This window comes from Temnothorax longispinosus, chromosome 12, assembly GCF_030848805.1.
Source record: "Temnothorax longispinosus isolate EJ_2023e chromosome 12, Tlon_JGU_v1, whole genome shotgun sequence".
NCBI lineage: Eukaryota > Metazoa > Arthropoda > Insecta > Hymenoptera > Formicidae > Temnothorax > Temnothorax longispinosus.
Genome location: NC_092369.1, coordinates 11,755,432 through 11,772,426, shown reverse-complemented (window position 1 = coordinate 11,772,426; position 16,995 = coordinate 11,755,432). Strand labels below are relative to the sequence as shown.

Genomic DNA, 16,995 nt, shown 5'->3' with positions numbered 1-16,995 from the left:
GCATTTGCTCGAACTGTTGTGTTTTGATTAGCGAAATTATTCTTAATTATTATTACTTTATCTTTTTATGAATTACCATTATTATAATAATATTTCTAGTTTTTATTTTGCGACGTATAACATTCTTTTTCTCATAGTTACGAAGTGACATTGATTAGTGTAGGGTTAAATCAAGCGAGGCGAGTTGTGAATCACGACTATGGATGTAAAATTTCCGGAGTATATGTGGGGGATGAACGACGACGACGACGACACGGTTGATCGAGAACGTGAGGTGGCCATCACGTGCTCAATTTTCCGAAGGTTTCATAACATCCGTCTCGCAAGGAGGGTGCGCGTGCCTGCACCCTTCTGTCCTATTTCAGATCCTCGAAGGCTAATTTCCCTGACAGAGACATTTTCGTTCGGTCGGTTCAGAGTCCGAGTCTCTCTCGCGTCGCCGTCTTCTCCGTCTCACCCTCCCGATAGATCGTAGACCCATCGAGGAGAGGAGGGTAGGAAGGGAGAACTAAATCAATGTAGGACATTTATATTGGCTGGAAATCGCTGACTCTCCATGGACCGACCGCCGTGGACATCCGACCGGGGACATATTAAGATTTCTGATCCGCCGCGCCGCGACCACGGCGACATTTTTATCATTGCGTGTCCTTTCCTTTCCTGCCGCGAGGAGGAAATAAAACGTGAATTATTGTCCACGCGGTGTCTCTCGCGCCGTGTCCGCGCACGTGGTCCAGCCCCGGGTCTCCACGGGGCCCGGGTTAAAGTGGCCGTTACGGTTTTCGGTGAATAATTTAATGGCCCGTTTAGTGATGTCGGCTCGTGAATATCGTACGACGTCTCGCGCGCGATACGCTTAGCAAACATTTTTCCCCGCTCGGCCGAATTTCGCGTTGATCCACGGCTAACGAGAAAATCCGAGTAAATCCTTAGCGATTGAACGCTAATCTGTGTAAATGGAACGATAAGTGAGGCTGTTTCCTCTCCTCATTAAAATACATTGAATAATTTAAATTTTTTATTAAATAGACGTGTTATTTCCATCGTGCGCTTTGTTCAGAGTTTATCGATTAATTTTTGAACGCTATTTAAATTCGTTAATTTTTTATTGTGATCTTATTTGTTACAAAGTACAACCATGAAGAATAAGAGAAAAAACGAAGGTCGAAAAAGAGGAGAAAGGCATGATGTATCAAATGGACTGTGAAAGTTTTATATTTGACCGCGGGTGTCAAACCAATTCATTTAAGTTAATGGGAAATTCGTGCAGCGCAGCTTATCATCCAATTAATACCAGTTTCGACCTCCCTTCCCCGGTTGAAGAAATGTTCTTATTTGTAAGGCCGTTATCGACCGGTTTCGCTGATAAAGCTCGATACTTTTATCGGGCCCCGATTACTCCTCTATCTCTCCCAGATACTCCGATGCCAGCGTTGCACGCTCTCGAAAACGATTTCATTTGCCATGCGTATGTCAGCGATAGCGTTCGTTTCTCTTTCTCTATCACTGTTCCATTTTGTACCATATTAATGCAAGGGAGAAGGGAGAGACGGAGCGTATACGACTGTTTTCCGTTCGCGATCGAGATGTGTCCGTTAACATTACGGAACGGCCGCCAACGCATCTTCATCCTCGGACTCCTCGGAGTCGATCAGCAGACTCTCCCAGTTGAATGCGCTACGATGAACGGAAACGTGCGCTTTTCTTTTCGTAGAACGCGCTTACACGCGTTTACGAGTCGCTCGCGACAGACGGGCTTATCGCGCGAGCCATGCGGCAGCACAGCTCGGAGATATCACGAGGAGGAGATGCCTCCGCGTCGCTTCTTTCACGGAACCGCGCGCGTCCGTACGAGCGCCACGACACGATTGGGTCGCGCGTCGCTCCCACCTCGGCCGCGCGGTTCTCGATCGACGCTGGTGAACGCACGATACCGCAGCCGACAGTCGCGCGTAGTCGCCCGCGTTGCTCGGTATTGTTTTACGTTGAGTCGAGTCGAGTCGAGTCAAGTCAAGTCAACTCAACTCGAGTCTCGCCGTCCCCCTTGCCAGTCCGGATTCGCACGCGATTATCGATCTATCGTGAGAGTCTCCGGGCGGCATTCTGCGCGTAAAACGTAGTTGCGAAGTTCCGACGTCGGCAAAGTTGTACGATTCTTTCATGGCCCGGAGAAGGCGTTAAATTTCGGCCTGGCGCCCCATAGTCCTCGCGTTAGCGGCCGAAGTTTATTCCTACCACCGCCCTCACTCCGCGCGAAGCGAGCGCGCGGCACTTTTCGACGTGTCGGAAAAGCAGGACGAGAGAGAGAGAAAGAGAGAAAGACGGGTTGAGCGGAACGGGAGGGTGGAAGAGGACCGGCATCGTGCGCGAAAGTTTTCGGCGCGGTGCAGGCGGGTAAAGTAGCAGTGCCGTGGAATATTTTAACATATATCACGACGAGAGAAAAAGAGAGAGAAAGAGAAAACGAGAGGGAAGGAGAGAGAAAGAGAAGAGAAATTGGGACGAGGGGTTGTAGCGCGCGATAGCTGTCTTCCTCTCGTTCCTCTCTACTTGGCCGGCTACTCTTCTTCCGCTTCGTCTTCCTTTCGTTCGCGCGGCAACTCCTCCGGAGCTTGTCGCCGGATCAACGTGCCTTCGTGGTGGTGCGATGTGCCGCCCTTGTATGACGTGACCCGCGCGCGAGGACGAAGTCCGTGCATCGTCGAATCAGCGCGCACACGTTCCCGCCGCCAGCATGTTTGTCTGCCACACGGACTACGGCAGCTATAAAATGGTAAATTTACCGAAAAATGCGGACTACGCGAAGTCCCTCGATTGTATCCGTAATCCTTACTACCGGAACGATCGATAGATCCCGTTCCTGTCGCGTGCACCCTCAGTGCATCATCTTTCTACATTGCCTTTTTTCCACATCGATGCCTTCGTATCTACCTCGATTTAAGAAAAGGGAGAAGGAAATGAAAGAGAAGCGCCAACCTATAAATCTATAACTTGGAGCTGAGAGCACGAATGTTCTGTATGTAAACTCGTGACCGCATAATCCGTCTCCGGACCGCGATTTCTTTCAGAGGAAACTTTTTCCGATCTATTTGGTCACTTGGAGAGACGTCCCGACGTCCATAATGGATGAGTAACTAAGTTATATTGAATAACGCCGTTTGCTTTAGCCTTCATTTAATTTAAATGATTGGAGCACAATACCGGGATTAGACAATCGAAGCTTCTTCATCGCGCACGAAACTGCTTCCGCGCTATCATCGCTGTTTTACGTCACGTTCGACGTACAGCTCTATATTAACGAGCATCCAATCCCAACAAGCTCCTAATAATTAATTTATCGTCTTAATCCCTGGCCTTCGCCGCGTTCTAAAAATTGGAGCATTGTATATCTACCGAGCAAATCTTAATCTCGCTGATACGAGTTGACGCGTTATATTATATCGTCACTAGCATCTTCGACAAGTTTCAGGTTCGACGCTCTTTCTCGCGAAGAATAAAATCATCGCTCGTTGCCAGGGCACGACGAACATCGTTAAATCAAACCTCCTGCTCGTCCCTATGAAGATTGACAGCGTTAATTGGATCGAGGAGGACGACCTAATCTTAGATTTTTATTGATGTACGCGTTGCGCAAGGATAACCGTGCGCATGTATATGCGTGTAGCCGTTTAATGACTCCATCATAGCGATTTTCTCTAGAAACGTGCACGCGCGCGCGCGCACGTTCCTCTCGCGCGTCTACGTCGCTGAATTAATGACCGTTCTCGCTACGAGCCACGACGTCGGTCGGTGTCGTAATAGTCGACCGAGGGTCTATCGTAAGATCGATGGAGAGACGCGCTATAATACAATGCACAAAGGTGTCGCAAGAAACGAAGATGCAAGACCGCCGCTGGTGTCTGCCCAATAGTCGACGGTGAAGTCCGCGTGTCGTCTCAATTACAGCGCAATTTTTCTCATTACACCAGAAATGCTGAAACGTCGATGCTGAAGTCGACGAAAAGTTTCGCGGCTCGCAGAACAGCGCGACGAGAAAATTATACGCGCGGCGTTTCCGTTTTGTTGCAGCGCGTCGACTCCGCGAATCGCTCGCTCGAACGAATCGTAGGATTTCTTCCGTTTTCTAAGCTTACATATATGGCGGCTTGATAAACGAATTTTTATAATAATGAATATTTGCTTTTTCTGTTGCAGTATGGCTCGGATGAATTCGGGCAGGACTCGCCGAGATACACGTCGCCGAAGAATGCCCTTTACGCGGATTCCTATTACATTGGTAAGTGAAAACAAGAGATACATTAATATAAAAAATAAGAAAGATAAAGATACTATACTTCAGTTTTAGTAGCTTCGATAAGAAAAAACGGATTTTTGTCAAGTGAATCATTGCATCCTTGAGATCTCTGGACAAGCAGACATGATAGATAAAGAACGAAAATAGAGCACATAGTAACAGACTCGTTATAGATTACTAATTTTATGAAAGTAGTTATGGAATAGATTATTGACTTATATCTGTTAATAATCGATATCAGCGGATGTGAATGTAATTAAACGAGATAATGCGAATCTCCGAGGGGGGGGGGGGGAGGTTCGATAGATCGATCGTTATCTGCAAATCAGCAGCCATCGGCATGGAGGCGCGCGCGTACGTATACGTACGTATATATCATTTGGAAATCGCATAACGATCCGAATGGACGATAAAAGGGATTTTACGAGCGCACTAATATTCAACTGTTTAACGTTCGCTCGTAAAATTTGCCGCTCTGCCTGTCGCGCGTAAAAACAATAACAATCTCGTTATTTGTTCAAGCGGCGCGGCGGGGGCGTCGAAGTTCGTCGCTGGATTTCGCGGATATATCCGGCGCGCCGTCGAAAAAAAAAATCCACGGGGAAACTTCGTCGACGAGATATTGCCAATAAAAGCAATTCTCCGCCGCCTGCTTCGGCACCGGCCACTGCGAATCGCGCTTATACTACTTTGTTGTCGTAACGAACGTTTATCGAAGCGCCACGGCGCATCTTAGTCTCGCTATTTTAATAATTTTTCGCCGCTCGCGGAAAGTCGCTTTGATGTGACTCACTCCCTTACGCGATACTACCTGTAATATCGATTCGTTGCGCTAAGATTGAATTACGCGCAGAATTCGCTTTAATAATTACTGTATCGCGCAAATTGCTCTATTAGTCGGAGCTGTAACTTATTTTTATAGAGCTATAATTGCGGTTTACGGTTTATTTCGTAGATTATAACGGATCTTTGAAAAATTATCGTTATCTCGCAAGGCAGGTGTACTTGTACACCGTCACGCTCTATACTCCACGGATATTCGTCGCAGCTCCTCAGACTCATTCAGAAAATCGTAGGAAACTGTATATACCAAACTTAACATCTTAAGTAAAAATAACACAGCATTTTTTTAAATTAAATCTTGAATTGTGCACGGAGAGAATTTTTTGTTATATTTTACCCTTAAATTTACTACAAACTTGGGACAACTTGGCAACCAAGGAATTTTTAAAATATACAAGACATTTTACAAACAACGTGATAAAAATTACCATGCAGATTGATAAATTTTGAAAAATTATTGAAATTTTCTAGATATATTTTAATAAAATTAATCAAATATATTTTATATTTTAATAAAATAGATATTAATATTTCTTATTATGGTGGATATTAATCAGAATAGCTCACATAAAATTCTTGGTGTCCCACAACTACCATGATTTCAGGATAAATTTTAAGAGAAATTTCTCTCCGTGTGTGTAAAAGGATTTTGAGCGTGTTGTAAAAAGGCTATATTGTGTGGTGAAACATATGATCCGTAGAATTCCGCGTGTTTAACCCTCCGTAGTCACACTGGGTCAATTTGACCCGAGCCTCAACTTTGCTTGTAAATATCTTGCCCGTAACTTGAAAATTGGCGGGCATGACACCCTCTAGCTGTAGTTAAAAAAAAAATTTTTTTTAAACAAATTTTTTGCGAATTTTTTTTATATGTTAAAAATTCCTGAGGCACTTCTTTTTTTATAGCAATCAATTTAGCAATATCGCAAGTGCATTTGAGAATTTTTTCAACACGATCGGTGGATAAATGGTCAAATGGCGAACGATCAAAGTTCGTCTCGGGTCAAAATGACCCAGAGTGACTTCCTTGTTTGAAAAAATAGGTGTGACTACGGAGGGTTAAATATGCAAATATTTTAGACGATCTGCACAATGATAGATCTATGAAATCGGCGAAGTTTTCACCGCAGGGCTCGTTATTATGGATCAGATGAGAAAAGTAGCAGTTTAAGTACGCTTTCGAAATACGTGTCGGCGCTCGTGGCACCCGGTAGCTGACCGGAATGGCTTATAAATGGGAGGCCAACGACGAGGGGGCGAAAAAGTTTTATCAGACATCGAACACCGGTAGTTGGTAGGAACGCCCGAGTAGTTTGGCTTAGTTTCCGTTTTCTCGTCGAGGAGCGCCCGGTACGGGAATTATATCAAGCAAAAGTATCAAGAAATACGTTCCCGAAGCTTATTGCTGTTGTTTTCAACTGAAATAATGGTCCGCGCTGGGTACCGCGTCTATTGGCCCTTATACCGGAGGTGTGTGTATGTGTGCGCGCGCGCGACTTCACCGCAAACGACGCCCGGGACCGAGTGAGACGTTAGAAAGCGCGAAATTTCGACTTGGCGAAAGTCCAGGGAAGTTGTATCATACTCGCGGATACTCGTTTCTCGAAATAATTACTGCGGAAGGAATGACATCGCCGCTTGATTAGGAAGTTTGGCGCGGCGCGTGTCCGAAGCGGAACGCCGCGTTAATCGACCGAAATTGTACAAACACTATGAAGCGGAGTGCAAAAGGCGTCTCTGACGAGTGGGGAAATTCGATTAAACGCCACGAGGATGCATTTTAACTCGATTTGGACGCTCATTATCCGGGCACGTGCGTGACATTCTCCGCTCGCTGAACGCCACGTGCTCTATTATTTATTATTTCCCGCTCCAATGAGGTAGAAAGTGCCCGGATACGTGTACGAGGATTCTATCGGTATTTTACACGTCAATAATATATACTTAAATTTTTACGAATATGACGAGCGACGCTGTATCAAAAGGCAGAAACGTTCGGAACGTCTTCAATAACAACGCAAAAGTCCCTATCATTGCACCTCTATTATTGAGACATTCTCTCTCTCTTAAATCTCCCTTTTTTGAATGTGGATGCTCTGAATCGATTATTTAGATCTCGGATATTCGAATAATGATAGGATGACACACGATTGATCGAAACCGCGCCTCTCTCTTGTTGCAGATGGTAATACTACAGGAACCGGTCCCGGTGACCCATGGACGGGTAGCGGCGGTGGTGTCCAACCCCCATACAGTGGATACGCAGCCTCTCACCTGGCGCAGCCAGCCTATCCCATGCACCTACCCCACGACCCCATGGTAAGTGATTTCTCCTATACCTCACTCTCTTCCTTTCTCTCGTTTCTATCCCGACTATCCCCATGCCGCGGCCGAACCCGAAGAAACGATCAATCACGCGTGACTCGGCTGCTGGTTCCTACGGTGCCGCCGTCGCGAAAACGACGTCTCTGGAACTTGATAATAGACACGACGATATTCCTTCTCCCGTATTCTCTGTCGTAGAACACGTGAGTTCGACGAGGAAGTCGACAGATTAAAACCTAAGGGCGAGCGACCTAATCTCTGTGCCACGGAAGATCGATGTGCCTCCCGAGTGGCGTTGGGGCCTCTCTTTCCCGAAAGTCACGAGGTTCAACGAAACCTCGAGTGCGTAATCGACGTATAAAAATTGAATTCGACGACGAAAGATCGATTTTTCGAACCGGAGAACTGACACGCGGTAATTTCATCGCGATCAGTCGCGATCGCTGAATTTAGCTCGGCTGGAAATTCCGCTAATTCGCGAACTTTTATCCCGTTTTAGCCGACGTCGCTGTACGTCGAAGCGGACGGACGGCTGTTTGAAATGCACTCTTCTCGGACGAGATTCCGGGAGAGATGCGAGATTCTCGACGTTCTCGACGTTCTCGATCGAGAACATCCACAAATACGCGAACTTTTCGGAGATTTATCGTATCATTTTGATGGCTTTCCGCGGAACGTGATAAATTCCAATCGCGCTATATAATGCCGTCGCTAAATCTCACCGGCGGACGGTCTCGGCGATTCGCGAATTCGCGCGAAGTGCCAGGTCGTCTCGAGGACGAGCCGCGCGTCGCTCCTCGGTCGGCCATTACTCTCCGGCCAACCGGCGTCGGCTCTAATCCTCATCGTCAACCGTGATCCGACGGGCCAGCTGGTGGTCTCTTCTGACTGTCTTATTTCGGACCACCCGGTTGATTGTCGCGTGCGCGCGAGGAGAGGGGCGTTCCTCTCTTCATCGCCTCGCCATGGTTGAGAGACACTGTTGACAGTGCTCCACGTACCCGGAGTAACGTCAAATGACTCACTGGCGTCTATATATAGCCCCGACCCTCCCGCTACTCCGTGTTTCTAGTCAAGTGCAGCCTTCGTTTGATTTACGCCGTTCATGGTTACCACGAAATCCTCCTCTTCGTGGCACCTCGTACCCGGCAGCCTCTCTCTCTTTGAGACAACGAGAGGAGGCTTCTGCTACCGGCGTATGACGTCGCGATGCCTTCGGGAATCGCCGATAAATGGCGAAATCGCCGACGTTATTTTTATTTTCATTAAAACATCATCCTTTATATATATATATATGTACAATAGAGCGCCGTAAACTTCCGGCGCTCTCGGATCATAAAGCCCGACTTTTAATGACTGTAAGACAAACCATTTTATTGTCGTTTGCGTAGCTACAGCGAGGCCTATTGGCCTACGTGATATGACAAGAAACGTCGTAAAGATGTTGTACGATTTAGGGCGAACGCGCCCAAGAAGGATGGAGTCAAGCGTCAGCGAGGTAAGATTTCTTTCGGTTACCAAAGATTTAAACATTTACGATCTTCCAGTTTAATGACCCATCTTCCGAGAACGCGCGTTCATCGAAGAAAAGATGCTGTCTCTAAGTTTTTCTTATCTATCCGTCGAGATCCGACGGTCTCGCCGTCGATATTCGTCGCTACGCTTCTTCGTAAAAGCGTCGATTAGACGACTGTTTTACGCGCGGCGTGTACGTCTTCCGTAGGCGTCTTCGGCTACTCTAATTTGTTGATAAATACACTACGCTCCATAGAGCGACGGCACTGGCTTAAAATTAGACTTTTACGAGCGGTTTCAGTAGGTGCGAGAGAGCGCTATCCCACGCTCGGCGTATCCGATATCAAAGCTGGTCGAGGCGATCCATTATGACCAGAAAGATGCGCTTGAGGCGATCGTACAGATCGCCGAGCGGCTCCTGGAAATTACTCGGGATTCTTGTAACGGGGACCTTTATCGTTTGTAGCTACACGGGATAAATCAGTCCGACGTTTCGCGCACGCATGCACGAAGACATGCATTCAGAGAAGACATCCCTTCTGAAATCCTGCGGAATCCCTGAACATCCTGAAGTCTCTCTCCTGAAGTCCCTTCTGCGACGAAGATAAAGAAAATCTACGAAGATAAAGCTTGAGATGCGTAGACTGTTGCATCGAATAAACCACGACGACACGTTGATGTTGTTATCTTCCTGTTTCATATATCGAACGACGCTCCTGCAAATCCTAGAATTCCTCCTACGACAGAGAACCTAGAGATTCCAACATACTGACGCAAGTTCGATAATTAACGTTGAAGACGCGATCGCGTATTCCCACGACTTCGCCCCGAGACGGGGTTACCACAAGAACCGAGCGTCGAACCATTTGCGCTTGGCGGTTTCAGGCATACTCGGCGATGTCGCCGAACGGTGAATCTGCAGCGCCGATCCTGGGCTCGGCGGTGACCAGTGCGGCTTCCCTGCCGCCAATGTCGACATTCCGGGGTAGTGCCGCGGTCGCGGCGAACAGCGGCACAGGGGCGCCGTCGCCGGCATCGTTGCAATATAGCCATAGTCCTGGTGCACCGACGACCGCGCCTTCCGCGCCCAACACTGCGCCCACGACGAACCAGCAATCCACCACGGAGGACACCCTCGGCAAGACCCTCGCATCCGTCGTGAGCACCCGAGTATGTTCTCGGTCGTCAAGTCATCAAATTTTTTTACGCTTACAGAGTAAAAAAATATTTAACAGAGACAAAACGTTATAAAATAATTGATATTATTCGTTAGATGAAACGAATACTTGGATGATCTGAATAATTTATGTAACACTTAGAGACATTTTCGAAATCTAATGTAATATTTATAGCGACGTTCAGATACATTTTATTTTATGACGTTACTTCGCGGATGATTCGGACGATCGTACTTCGTAATGTTATGTCACGACGTGTCGTTATCGCGATGTTTTTCACAGATTTATCCCACGGACCAATCAGTATCCAGTTATAGCAGTAATCCATCTACGCCCGTCAGTTCGCCACCACCTTTAACCGGCTCGGCACCAGGTTGGGCACCTGGAGCCGCGCCAGTATCTCCGCATTTTACGGCGGACCCCAATCGTGGTATTCACATGGTATGTATCGAGGTATCTTGTATTTGTTACCATTACTAATTACGACCATCTCACGGCCACCGCACAAGCCACGGAATCTTTTCAACGTTGTCCATTCTCAAATTATTTTACCAATTTACTGGTACAGTTATTTTGCTGATTCTCAATCCTTGCAATATATGGAAGTCTATCGAGGTATAATCGATCGAACATCGTTGAAAGATTTTTTGGACGTGCGTATAATTTTGGCCGCTTCAGAAACACGCACGGGACAATTTTTCACTTTTATAAGCGCTGGTCACCGTTTTTCCGTCGTTATTTCGTCACACGTACGCTGATGCGACACGTCAACAGCATTATCAATTATCACGCGCGCAGTTCTTATCTTTTTTTTGGGGGGGGGGAGGAGGAGGATTGTTACGAGCAATGGAGGAACGGTATACAAGCGGAAGTAAAGGAAGGTCGTCGTTCGCACTGTCAAAGATATTATTTTTGTGTGTCAAAGATTAATTTTTTATTACGAGATATTACGGTCGCTATTCGCACATAATCACGCAGCATTGAAATTGCACAAAGTGCATGATCGCGTTTGCACCGAGAAATCACCGTTTGTGTGCTTCCCTTACGTTACGAGCGGCTACTTATTTATATCCTCCCCCGCCCCGCCCCCCCCATTTGCGTAAAAGATTAAGTTTATCGTTCTCTCCCGTTCATTTGACACACACACTTTTATTCATTCCGCCCTGTTTGTTGTGAACGTTGTGTTGACTTGGTTGTTTCTCTCTTTTTTTTTTGGTTTTGTTGTTGCGTTGGTGTTGTGTGTGAAGCCGGCGCCTGAACAGCAGAGGCTAGACGATGCCATCGGCTTCCTTCGCGACCACGCCGAGGTGAGGACCGCCGAATTTCAGTTTTTTTTACCCCCTCCTCTCTTCTCATTTGCTCCCTTCTTTTCCACGTTTCTTTTACGCATGTTTACGCTACGAGACAAATGCCACAACATGTTCATTGCACTTTTTGCTGATTATTACGCTTTCAATTAATTATGATTATATATTGTGATGAGGTCTTTATATTGTGCACAATGTATAATCGTAGCTTGTACTTTTCTATTAACAAAAACGCGTTTTGATAAATCATTCGGCATTAAACCGTATTAAACCCTTTAATTAAATAATCGGTCGGATCTTTTTTTTATATAATACTCTTGTAATACTATCTTTCTTCCGAGATCTACTTCTTCGGTCAACAGAACTATCTTTCCATGGAGCACTTAGAGAAGCGCAATAAGAGAATTCAATATTGACTTTGAATATTATATTTTTCTTGTGAAACTTTTCTGGAGTAAATCGTAAAAATCTAAGAAAAAATAAAAACGTCAGTGATACGTTTCCCCTTACAGTATCCCTCGAATAATATGTAATAAGGCAGCAGGACAATCTTGAACTATCGGTGCGTAATCGAGTCGCATTTTCGGTATTCTGTTGGTACAGGGGACACGGATGGAGGAGCGGTTAGACGATGCCATAAACGTACTGAGGAATCACGCCGAAAGTCAAGTGGCCCTTCATCTTGGCCCGGTCGGTCCACACGGCGGGATATACTCGCACACCTCACCACCGCAACTGGATCATTTGGTAAGAAGCCTCGCCAATCAGCGGCGAATAAGAAATACCAGGGCAATTACAATTACGAGGAATCCCTTTTATTCCGCGATACGTTATAATACTATCTCTTCCAGACGAGTCCACATTCTGCGGTAACGGTGACGCAACCTCAGGGTTCCTACCCCGGTCTTACGCCTACGCCCGACACGGACGGTTCCATCAAGATCGAAAGGTTACCTGTGACGAATGCCAGTAAGTTGACCCCGAAGTGGCGTATGATGAATCGCGATATAATTTGCAACGTAGGAGAAACCAGCTCGCGATTACAGCGGCGATTCCCATAACAAGCTTTTGATGACTTGATGATGGTCTTTCCTCGGCTTATAACTATTTTCGCGTTAAAAATGTCCAATGACTTTTTTAACAAGAAGAATACCGCGATAAGAATCATGATTACGGCGCGTCCTTTCGATCACGTTCTATTCTCGCATCGTCGCATCATCGAGCAGTCACTTTTCCCATGAATTCCCGCGAAGGAGAGGGAAAAGGGAAGGAGCTCCCAGGTGTTCCACACAACGGACTCGCGGCCGAATAAGGAAATATTAGATAAATCACGCGAAGTCTTTGCTGTCCGGCGGTCGTGCCTGCATTATTCCCGCGAGTACGTTCGGTTATCTCTCGCTCTTCGTTTCTCTTTCCGCCTCGTTGCGTCCGTCCCTTTCGGCCTCCCGCGCTCTTGGAGTCATTATGCCGACGGAGAACATTTGGTATCCTTTTACTACGGATTAGGAGATCCTACGTTAGCTGGTCGAAGGAATGCAGAACATTCTTGCGGGTTTGGAAACTGTTTACGCGCATAGGAATGAATGGAAATTCGTGAAATCTCGTCTGGGGTAACTTCCGTGAAAAGCAGCGTATTGAGAACTAAATAGCCCGAATCCTTTAAGGAAATACGTTTGATTACGCAAATATTTCCACCGTGAACGTTTCGTTTCGCAGTCCAGGTTGCGATGCGTCACGAAGCGCGATTTAAAAGCGATCGCACTTTTGCACACATAATCGTGCATCTGATTTATCTGCCGCGATTGTTTTACGAGTTCATTTTTAAACAGATACATTCGCGGCATACGTGAGCCTAATACTCTTGCGAATCGTCAGGCGAAAGAGAGAAAGAAAAAGTTTAAGGCGATCGGTTGAATCAGGGTTGAGCAAAATCCAGTAAAGCGCGCTTCTCCAGCTTCTCCTAATTGGACGCTTTTAACGGTTTCGTGACTAAGCCTTCTTGCTTAAAGCTCCGGGATAATCGAAGATCGTGATCGCCGTCTTCGGCGAAGGTCGGTCGCGTTTATTCTTTCTCCGTTTCCGGATAAGCCCGTGACATTTTTCCGCGGTTGCATTAGATAATCTGTCGATAATGCTCGAATGAGGCTACTGTCATGGTCTGTTTTTTTTAAACCCTCTTGAAATACGTTTCGCCTTCGGAATTACGAAGAAATGAAAAGCACACGCTTCGAATTGACATGAATTTCATCTGGTTTCTTCTGCTTTGCGAATTATATGTAACAATGCGATTTTCGTGAACATTTTACGCGGCAGTATTAATAATGAACAGAATACATCCCTGCATTAGAAAAGAGGAAAGATCCACCCGACAGCAGCGGCGGCGAGACGAAGCCATCGAGCAGCGAGCTCGCGGCGGCCGGGGTAATCGGGGCTGCTACAGTCAACTCGACGTCGCAAGGAAAGGGAACGAAGCGATCGCGCAGATAGTAAGTATCTGAAACAGAATTTTCAAGAGACAATTCAAGAGACCCCCAAATAAATTCCTCGATAGATTAGACGTGTCAAGTGATAAAAACGATGATAAAAATAAAGAGGAGCTGCAGTCGACACGCCGCGTGTCCAACGTCTGTTTTGTTTCGCCCCGAGTCTCGTGGACGTTGAAAAAAATAAAGATAAATCATATCGCTGCATTAACTTGAGAATCCCCTTGAAAATCGAGCGAATTAGAATTTAATTTCCGACCTTCGAAAATTTATTCCCGAACTAACTTGCTGTGTCTTTGAACAACTGTTGTTCGAGCGCCGACGAAGACTGCGACGATCCTGGCACCAAAGCGGTGCGCGAGAAAGAACGTCGCCAGGCCAACAACGTGCGTGAAAGGTTAGTGAACACACGCAGTACGCACTTCGTTGCATCTTGATACAAACAGACCCTCCTGTCCCGTTCTCGCTCCCACAATCCCGATGATGTATATACATGTACGCGCTTAACCGGGGAGCACACACTTCTGCATAACGCATAATGCGTAAGCATAAGAACATTGATTGGTCTATTTTCTTATGCACATGTGTATGGACCAATCAATTTTCTTATGCTTACGCATTATGCGTTATGCAGAAGTGTGTGCTCCCCGCTTTACGGTGCGGACGATACGCGTATGTATGTCCGCGTCGCCGAGCGTAACATACAAAAAAACAAAAAAAAAATTCCGCTGTACATTTTCCCGGGGAAAGTTCCTGCCACCTAGTCGTATGCATGCCTAAAAAAAAACGAGGTGCTATTTGTGAACGAGCAATAAAGCGTGGAGACGATTTTAATTTACGAAATGTAATTCGGGGGAAACGCGCGGCATGTTTACGACTTCGTTACAAGATAAGTACAAATGTCCCGCAATCCGAAAAGCTCCTCACATCCGTTGCACTGTATAAGGCCCGTATTCAGGCGTGAAAATTAAAATGTTTCTGGTTAAGGACAGAAATGAGATGAGACAAGAATGGAATTTTAACAGCTCTCTCTTGCGTACCTACAAATCAGTCTCATTTTAATTCAGCTGCGATTCGGTCCCTAGGCATGCCACTTCGTTTTTAGAACATTTCGCACTTATTTCTGCATCACTGAACGTTGCATCAAATTGCTCAGTTGTATAGACTTTTTCTCTTTTTACTCCCACAAGCGCATTCTTTTACTACCTTTGTAAAAATGAAAGAATATGTCGTATTATTTGTAAACTGATAAACTGTGTTGGCATAATACACGTGTTACATACATTTTTAAGGAATTGTCATACATTCTTAAAATCAAAATCGATCAATATCGATCTTTCAATAGGACACCTAATCAGATATCTATTTTGATGTTAATTATGTATTTTTAATTATTTGTGTACTGTTTTACTTTCTTATTATTTTAGTGATTATTTTTTTAAATCCTTCTAAATTATAATAGTTGTTCTGGAAAAGGATTTTTATTGACAATTGTATAGATGTCATCTGCATTCTCTAATTTTCTAGGTAGCAGCGTCAAAATAGAAGATCTGCATTTTTCGATCCGAAAGATCACTGTCCTTTGACGTGATTATTCGCCGTCGACTGTTTGTTCTGTGCAAAGAATACGGGCCTTTAAATTCGTAACCTACTTATTATCCATGATTTCAAAATTACGAAACCACCTGCGTGTGTTCATTATCATATCGCTTGTCTATCGTAATAAGAAACGTATGTATGTGTACGAAATCCGCTCGAACAACAATTAGGTGATTAGACTCCAACAAGTCAAAAGCAATTTTCTTGCAATTTGCGACTGTGTCGCGCGCGTGTCTCTCACGTTAGTAATTCGATTGTCGTTAGATAATTTAAGCGATATAGGCTAGAGTAAGTTGTGACGTAAGCCAGGTGATTAATCGCGTATTGTTATTGCGCAACTGTTGTTCGAGCGCCGAGGACGAGGATGATGATCCCGACATGAAGGCACAAAGGGAGAAAGAGAGGCGGCAAGCAAATAACGCTAGGGAAAGGTAAGATCAATGATATACGCAGCGGACGTAAAAAGAAAAAAAAAGAAATAGATTATATTTGATCCACAGTGATATGACAATTCTGGTCAGTAGTAAACGGCGGCCCGTATTCTATGTATATGTGACATGACAGTGTAACATGAATATACTAAAAATATTTCTCGATGACGATGAAGATAAATGACATGTTTTCCCCCACATACATTATTTCACGAAATCGGCATGTTCTGGTGTATATATATATATGCATGAAAACTTTACTTCTATCACATACGTATACACAATTGGTATTTGTATTAATTAGGAATCACAAAATATATATGATATTGTGGTAGAATTACATTTCTCGTAATTGGCTCTGCTACATTAACTTCTTTCACTGTAAACATATACAAAAAGAATATTGCTTAATGCGATGAGTATGTAAGTAGATATTAAAAGACAAATTTTATTACAAATAACGTTATCACAAAATTATTACATGTAGTTAAGGTTATTCCGTTCTTTGACATTGAGACTTAAAAAAAGATATTCTTTCATTTTTAATAAAGATAATTAGCATGCTTAAATTTCATTTTTCATCATAGGATACGTATCAGGGATATCAATGAGGCTCTAAAGGAACTCGGTAGAATGTGTATGACACATCTAAAGACGGACAAACCTCAAACGAAGCTCGGTATTCTCAACATGGCTGTTGAAGTTATAATGACACTCGAACAACAAGTCAGAGGTACGTGTACCGACACGCTTCTTGATCATCGGTTGCATCGTATTAATTTGTATCAATATTTGTATTTTTAATCTATCCTTTCCTTTGTTTAGAACGGAACCTTAATCCAAAAGCTGCGTGTTTAAAAAGAAGAGAAGAAGAAAAAGCCGAAGATGGCCCGAAGTTACCAGGCCACCTTGCAGCGCACATAGCACATCCGCATTCTCATCCACACGCGCACTCCCAACCGCCCTTCCCCGCATTACCTGTAAGATTCTGTCAAAGTTAAATTCGCACGAGCAAGATTA

The 16,995-nt window shown here is 45.0% G+C and overlaps 1 protein-coding gene across 11 annotated transcripts in view; it reads left to right on the top strand.

Annotated features, from left to right (window-relative positions):
• LOC139822950 (transcription factor 12-like) overlaps nucleotides 1–16,995 on the top strand; it is a 115,764-nt gene that overhangs the window by 93,670 nt on the left and 5,099 nt on the right. For 3 of the 11 annotated variants that reach the window (XM_071795160.1, XM_071795165.1, XM_071795155.1), the window contains 11 exons: nucleotides 4,195–4,276; nucleotides 7,320–7,456; nucleotides 9,863–10,147; nucleotides 10,438–10,596; nucleotides 11,403–11,462; nucleotides 12,057–12,209; nucleotides 12,314–12,431; nucleotides 13,792–13,948; nucleotides 14,253–14,342; nucleotides 16,563–16,708; nucleotides 16,801–16,955. In XM_071795160.1, coding sequence (XP_071651261.1) covers nucleotides 4,195–4,276; nucleotides 7,320–7,456; nucleotides 9,863–10,147; nucleotides 10,438–10,596; nucleotides 11,403–11,462; nucleotides 12,057–12,209; nucleotides 12,314–12,431; nucleotides 13,792–13,948; nucleotides 14,253–14,342; nucleotides 16,563–16,708; nucleotides 16,801–16,955 — 1,542 coding nt within the window. Of the gene's footprint in view, nucleotides 1–4,194; nucleotides 4,277–7,319; nucleotides 7,457–9,862; nucleotides 10,148–10,437; nucleotides 10,597–11,402; nucleotides 11,463–12,056; nucleotides 12,210–12,313; nucleotides 12,432–13,791; nucleotides 13,949–14,252; nucleotides 14,343–15,885; nucleotides 15,976–16,562; nucleotides 16,709–16,800; nucleotides 16,956–16,995 lie in introns of all 11 variants that reach the window. The other 8 variants (XM_071795166.1, XM_071795156.1, XM_071795158.1 and 5 more) reach the window with 7 other exon arrangements.